Source organism: Echiichthys vipera (assembly GCF_963691815.1).
Source record: "Echiichthys vipera genome assembly, chromosome: 10".
NCBI lineage: Eukaryota > Metazoa > Chordata > Actinopteri > Perciformes > Trachinidae > Echiichthys > Echiichthys vipera.
This window is the reverse complement of record NC_139835.1, coordinates 11,041,759-11,048,548: the sequence shown is the minus strand read 5'-3', so window position 1 is coordinate 11,048,548 and position 6,790 is coordinate 11,041,759. Positions and strand designations below refer to the sequence as shown.

General features: G+C 40.7%; 1 protein-coding gene across 1 annotated transcript; it reads right to left on the bottom strand.

The window, feature by feature from the left end:
• Positions 1 to 898: 898 nt before the first annotated feature.
• Positions 899 to 5,519, bottom strand: LOC310953233 (melanoregulin). The gene is made up of 5 exons (XM_083922195.1): positions 5,396 to 5,519; positions 5,056 to 5,311; positions 1,990 to 2,080; positions 1,287 to 1,453; positions 899 to 1,008 (listed from the first exon to the last, which is right to left on the bottom strand). Exons 1-5 carry the CDS (start codon positions 5,470 to 5,472, stop codon positions 931 to 933), a joined length of 669 nt encoding a protein of 222 aa, XP_083778321.1. The 5' UTR covers positions 5,473 to 5,519; the 3' UTR covers positions 899 to 930.
• Positions 5,520 to 6,790: the final 1,271 nt, after the last annotated feature.

Here is a 6,790-nt window from a genome sequence, read left to right as displayed (position 1 = left end):
TTGATAGTTATTCAAAAGCCAAGAGGAGACGTAATCATCTGCATCCTGCATGAATGTTGAAGAGGGAAGTTCAGAAAATGAAGGGAAGTTTAATTTCCCCTGGACAGACTGCACCACTGACATTGTGTAGTGCATTGTTATGTTCTTTTTAAGGTAACTGGATAATTATGATTCCTTATCCTTCCACATACTTGTTTCAACGGGAAATGCTAGTATGCTCTCTTTTTAAAATGTTTTGTGAAGACACAACTTCATGAGTTTAAAAATAAGATAAAGCTTTGCCCCATCTGTGACGGAGAGTTTCAAACTAAGTCCGTTCTTTTTCTATCCTGTTTAACCCACTGAGGCAGTATCACAGTATATGCTGCCATCTTTTGGACACAGCGGCTAAAGCAGCAGTAGACTGAGCCAGTAAGTTTGAATGAGACTGAGCATGTCTAGCTTGACTTTGTGAATATACTTTATTAGTGACAAGGTGAACAAGGAAGAACTCAATATGACAGAAAAAATAATAAAATATTATTATTGTCAGTATCGTCAGTTAACCAGAAATGTGTTCAAGATATTTGTGGTGAGATAAAGGAATACTATATATTTAAACTGATTGTCACATATTTAATGGACATACTGAATATACCTTTGTACCTGCAGAGTTTGTTTTTTTTACTTTTTTTCAATTGTGTGTGCATATACACAATACCTGACCAAAAAAAATACCAAAATATTAACATTGTTTCCAATACACAGTGGAACAAAATTAACTCAACCAACAGGAAAAGTCAAAAAGAAGGTATTTTAATTTGCCATTAGATTATATTACATTTTCCTCTACAATGAAATTAGTGTTAAATTTGTGGTAAAAAAAATGTTTTACTAACACTTTTCTTTACCCTTTTTGCCAGCCTTTATGTCTTCTTCTTTCTGTCATTGTCAGCCTCCTTTCTTGGGATATTTTTCTTTGGCCAGTCTGACAAAATCCTCAGCACTGTCCAGAGACACCAGGCGGTCCTGAAAGAAAGATGGAGGCAGATGAGGAGCATGATGAGAACGAAACAGGTGAGACTGGAGGGTTGGCAGATGCAGATTGAGGAAGAAAGACATATCAACATAAGGCAGGAGACATAAGTAGGACAGAGAAATAAACTAATCACGAAGTGTGTGTGTGTGTGTGTGTGTGTGTGTGTGTGTGTGTGTGTGTGTGTGTGTGTGTGTGCGTGCGTGCGTGCGTGCGTGCGTGCGTGCGTGCGTGCGCGCGCGCGCGCGCGTGTGTGTGTGTGTGTGTGTACCATGACACAGAGGTATCTGTTCTGGGGTCCAGTCTCTGGAGGAAACAGAGAAGTGTGCTCCAGTAGCTGTTTCAACAGATCAGTAGCTTTTTTAAGATGCTCCTGATCTCGACTGCACCCTCTCTGTCTGTTCACACACAGTAAGGCATCCACCTCACACTGATAGCCTGAAGGAATGTAAAGGGGAGATCACATATGGTCAATGTGTTCACCACAACAGGTTTGAGACGGTTAAGTTTAGGCAACAAAACGACTTGGGTAAGATTAGAAAAAAGGCTGTGGTTTGGCTTAGAACAGCGTTGCCCAATTCCAGTCCTGGAGGGCCACTGTCCTGCATGTTTTGGGTTTCTCCCTGCTCAAACACACCTGATTCTAACGATTTTCAAACCTATGACGAGCTTCAGCTGCTTGACAACGAACACATCGTTAGAATCAGTTGTGTAAGAGTAGGGAGAAACCCACCCTAGCCTTCCTCCCTACGCTGACCAACGCAGATTATCCAATGTCACCTGATTTCCTTCTTTGGTCCAGACTGAATTCCTACAGTAATGAATATGTGGTTTACGTTCGAATTACAGTGCACTATTTTTTGTAGGTGAACGTACAACAGTGAATGAGGCCTGCAACAGAACACAACCGAATATAACAGGCTGGAGTTGACTGGAGCAAAATTTAACCGAACAGAATAGCGTGACTGTCTCACCTAGCTGCAGCAGGATTTTCTTCCATCGAGATTTGACTTCTCGTCTTGCGTAGCGTATAGTGTGTATGTCATAATTCAGCTTCTCCCATTCCTATAAGCAAACACACAGTTAGACGCAAACACACAATAGGTAATATAATACGGCATACTTATGTGGAAAGGGACACTGGTGAGGTGTATCTGCTGCTTAAAGGCCTTGTAGTCCACCCATACAGGTGTTTTCACTAATATTTCCGGATTAGACCTTCTCAATATGGACATTACAGACTGAGCTTTATGAACACATCTCTCAACGTATCTATTCATTGAGAGATATGCAAAGAACTTCTGCATAAAATCCCTTACAAACCGACCTGTGGCAAGTCGCAGACTCACTTAGGTTAGGCAACAAACAAGCAGTGGAGTAGCACAAAGCATGGAGAGGTGTCTTTTGCACACTGTGTCCATTGCCTTGCTGCAAGAGAGGAATTGAGGATTGCTGGATAATTGCTTCATATATTATTCATTTCTAGTTTCGGTGTCCCAGTGTAATGGTGTCCTGGTGTGCATGCTGGCTGTCACAGCCCGACTGGGACACTTCAGTAGAACAGAGCTGCCATTAATGGTATTAGTAACACCTGCTTTTACCTACTTAGTCAAAGTGTCTGCTGTGAAAAGGCCTATGGCATTTTATACTGCACTCTTGAGCCAAACAACCTAACCATTAATGTGTGAAACAGATTTTCTTACTAAACAAACTATGACTTTAAATTCAACAAAGCAAAGAGTTTACAGACCAGCTAGTTTTCCCCCGGTGCTGAATTGCCTTTTAATGTAACAGACCCATTCTCAGTTTGCTTAGCCTAATATTAAAAACAGTCTCACGACATGATTGTAATGGTTCAGTGAATGTTCTCTTTGAATGGTCAGCCAGGCTGTTGGCCTACATCTCTATTAAGGAATTCATTTACTCACACAATGTGCCCACTGTGTCCTGCAGCCGGCTTATCTCAACGTGAAGACTGACAGTCACATGTTCACCAAACTCACTGGATTGGCATTTTAAGGGGAAAAAGCCTTTGAGTGATTGTTTTGGTGAGGGTTTTTTTTTTTTTGGTCCCTCTATTTAAATGAATCAAGAAAAGAAAGTTTTCTAAAGGTGAATACTGGAGTAAGCTACAAAAAAGTGATGCTAATAGGTCCTGACCAAGAGTCCATATGGGACCAAAGAAAACAGGTTGGGTGTTTCTGTCATTTCCAGCCTTTCAAACCATTTGAGATTTCTCCTCTCACAACATGATTACTAATATGGAAAGCAAGCACTGAGTCACTTGCTTATCACATTTTGAAATATGGAGAAGGTATTTTAGGTACTGCAGGGACCATCCTTCAAAGATACCGTTATAAAACACACACACACACGCGCACACACACTGTTCACAGAGGAGACGTGAATTATTCACTTACTCAATTAGTGACCCCACACTGTGACTTACTGTAGGTTATTAATTATATAGACTAATTCAGATACAGCGTGTGTGTGTGTGTGTGTGTGTGTGTGTGTGTGTGTGTGTGTGTGTGTGTGTGTGTGTGTGTGTGTGTGTGTGTATGTATGTGTGTGTGTGTGTGTGTGTGTGTGTGTCCTGGCTCAGATTACACCAAGTTAATTTCTTCTAATGTGATTTTCTTAAATGTGAGGTTCTGTTGGATCAAGGTCAAGTACATTTACTGATGATCAGCATGAAAGTGAGTCAAATCTGCTTGTGTTCCCATGGTGTCCCCTCCTCTTATTAGATAATTACATTAGAGAGCTGCAGTGGAACAGAAGGAGATGTACTGATTTACTTTAATGATTCCTGGTACTGGTACATGTGTGGAATTTCTAAAAGCAGCAGTCATGGGAAAGTACAGGCCATCTTTGTCCAGATGTAAACACCAGGTCTCTGCTTAGCACATTTGCCACATCACTAGTAACTGGTCAAACTGATTAACTAAAAGTATGCACAAAAATGACTGCAAAATGGATATAAGGATACATATAAGAATAATGATGATCCCGGAGGAATAAACTTCTGTTAAGAATCACGGCTATTTCCATATCAGGCTGTTAAGTTGTGACGTAACGCCCTTTCAAAATATGATTTCCGGGTCCAAGTCGGTCCAAGCCTCGTATTTCTACAACGCAGCAGTGCCGTGTTCCCTGTTGTTTGAACAGATCTGAGTTTTAAAAAACTACGTAATTGTCATTTTACATCTTTCTTATGGAATAAAAAGATGTCTAACTGACGAAAGAGGTGATTGTAAATGTTCACATGTTCAGCCGTTGTTGTCTGTTTTATTTCAACGGAGCGTTTGGACCCGAAAATCATATTTTGAAAGGGTGTTACGTCAGACTTAACAGCCGGATTGTAGACAGCTACAAGATTAGTCACAGTTCTTTGCATCTATAGAAAAGCAATATGTCAATATTGGGTCAATTTAAATTAGACACAACCAATCAAACCGATGGCTTTCAAGTAGAAAATTGTGACTTTTGTGGTATTTTTCAGCATCCTATTATTATGTATATGTACATTCACAGTTATGCACAGTATGTGTACATAAATAAGTGATGTCTATACACCAGATTCTACACCAGGAGTCTATACAACAGTAACTTTAAAGCTCAACCTTGACATATATTGCTCATAATTTGTATGCATTTATCAATTTTTCAGACATAATATCACCCCAAAACAATGACCATTTCAAAGAGTCATTTCAAACTGGACATATGAAACTGACACCTTGGATGATGAAAGCAGTGTCCTAGTAATCCATAGTTTTAGATTTGTCTAATTCACAATTTTATCTTAGATTTTCCAATAAAAGCCACTTATTTTCACTTTATTCATGCGGTGAATCTCAAATGTCTCTCCTGCCTGGATTTAATTCTGCTCCCTCTTACATACCACAAAGGTAAAGTTTTATTTTCAGGGATTTTTTAGCTGTTTGCATAGAGTGAGATTAGAAAGATATGTTTGCGTCTGCTTTTGTATATGTGTCTATCACATTGTCCCCTGTGCTCTGCAGCACGCTTTCTCTCACCTCTGTAGCCTGGTCCGCCTGGTCTCTCATGCTGATGAAAGCCTGTAACTCTCTGTCTGATTCTCTCCTCATGGGAGACACACAGGATCTGTTTGTGTTGGCCCACTGATCCACGGTGCTCCTCTTGCTCGGCTGGCTGTTCCGGGGCCTCCTTCTTGAAGGCTGTGGCCCAAAAAGACTCTCCTCTTCTGTGTCACTGTCGCTGGACCCACTGGATAACTGCGCTGGTTGTCTGGAAGCTGTACAGTTGCGCATACTGAAGGTAAGAAGAAATATAACAGGAAAAGCAGGATTAGAGGCAGAGATTTTGGGTTGTCATCATGTCAGGTGTTTTTCTCACCCCAAAATAGCATTCTTCTCTTCTCTGCTGTGTTTCAGATAGTAATGACAGCAGCAGATGGTAAACTTGGCACCCATGGCCCCTTTCCAAAAGTCCTCAACAATCAAAACTAAAATCCCAAAACAATCCCACCTCCTCACACAGGTCACAAAATCAAACTATTTCCAACCTGAAATGTCAAAAACCAATAGCCCAGGCAATTTCTTTACTTGTTGTGTCCATCCCTCTTTCCCTGTTCCTATCCTGGCCTGAATGAGAGCCGTCTGTCAATTACATTATCCACGTGAGTCTAAACGGGACAAGAACAACAACAACAACACACACATACACACACAGGATAGGTCAGGGATGAATGGCGCATTTATTCAGCAACTCCTGATGGTGCACAATGCAGCATGAGAGGCACTGCTTTCCAGCTCTATCGCTGCAAAACACAGGCTCACTGCACAACATGTAGTTAAGATCTGGAACTGTACTGGCATATATGCCTGCTTTGTAATCACTTATGTTAAAGGTCCCATTGTTTCCACGTCTTTTTTTTTTATCTTAAAGAGGTGTTATATAAATACTGTGAAAGTATCAAAGCGCCCAATCCACAGAGAAATGCACACAGCCTGTATACAGAAACTGTGCCTTTAAACAAGCCTTCTGTACGGTTGTGATGTCACAATTGTTCTACATAAAGTATATGTGAAAAAATTGCCGCTACAGTCCCTGGCTGTAATGACAGAGACAACAAGAGGGCATATGCAGAAGACAAGGAATCAATGACCAATCAGAGAAGACTGGACTTTTTGAGTAGGGGAGCTTAAAGAGACAGGCGCTTAAATGGACAGACAGTGAATACAGGTATATTCAGACAACTAGGATGATAAAAAAGAATGTGTTTTCTGAACATTAAAGTTATAATCGGTAAGATTTGAGATACTTTGTTTGTAGCGACCGCTTTGGTGGTAAGATCTAACTGCAGTAGAGCCTCTGAGACCTTATCTCCCAGTATTCCGCATCAGTCAGAGCGAGCTTGACTCGGAATTCAGACTTGAACCTTGTGTTTCATTGTACTTTTACTTGTCAGAAGTTGGAAGACCCCGATTTCCGAGTACAATGGAACGCAGCATAATCACCAGTGTCACCTTGGCAGACGAACCGCTGCTGACTGATCTAAAAAGCATCACTAACATAGCGGCGCATCTGCTTTTAGGGAGGGAAGGTCGCCAAAGACACTCAGATTGGAATACTCTGCAAAGAGGCAACAAGTGCTTTAATTCGTGGGTCATATGATCAATCACCATTGTTTTAACTCACTCTTTGATAGACAATTAACTAAATGAAAATCTTACTGATTATAATTTTAAGCATGTAAACATGCTCTAGTAGAAACCCAAAATCCAAGTT

Excerpts from the sequence above, each read along its gene's own strand:
- LOC310953233 (XM_083922195.1), bottom strand. The coding sequence starts at position 5,472 with ATGGGTGCCAAGTTTACCATCTGCTGCTGTCATTACTATCTGAAACAC. Across the intron at positions 5,312-5,395 it reads GAGAAGAATGCTATTTTGGG|TATGCGCAACTGTACAGCTT; the intron begins GTGAGAAAAACA and ends TCTTACCTTCAG. Across the intron at positions 2,081-5,055 it reads AGGCGGACCAGGCTACAGAG|GAATGGGAGAAGCTGAATTA; the intron begins GTGAGAGAAAGC and ends GTTTGCTTATAG.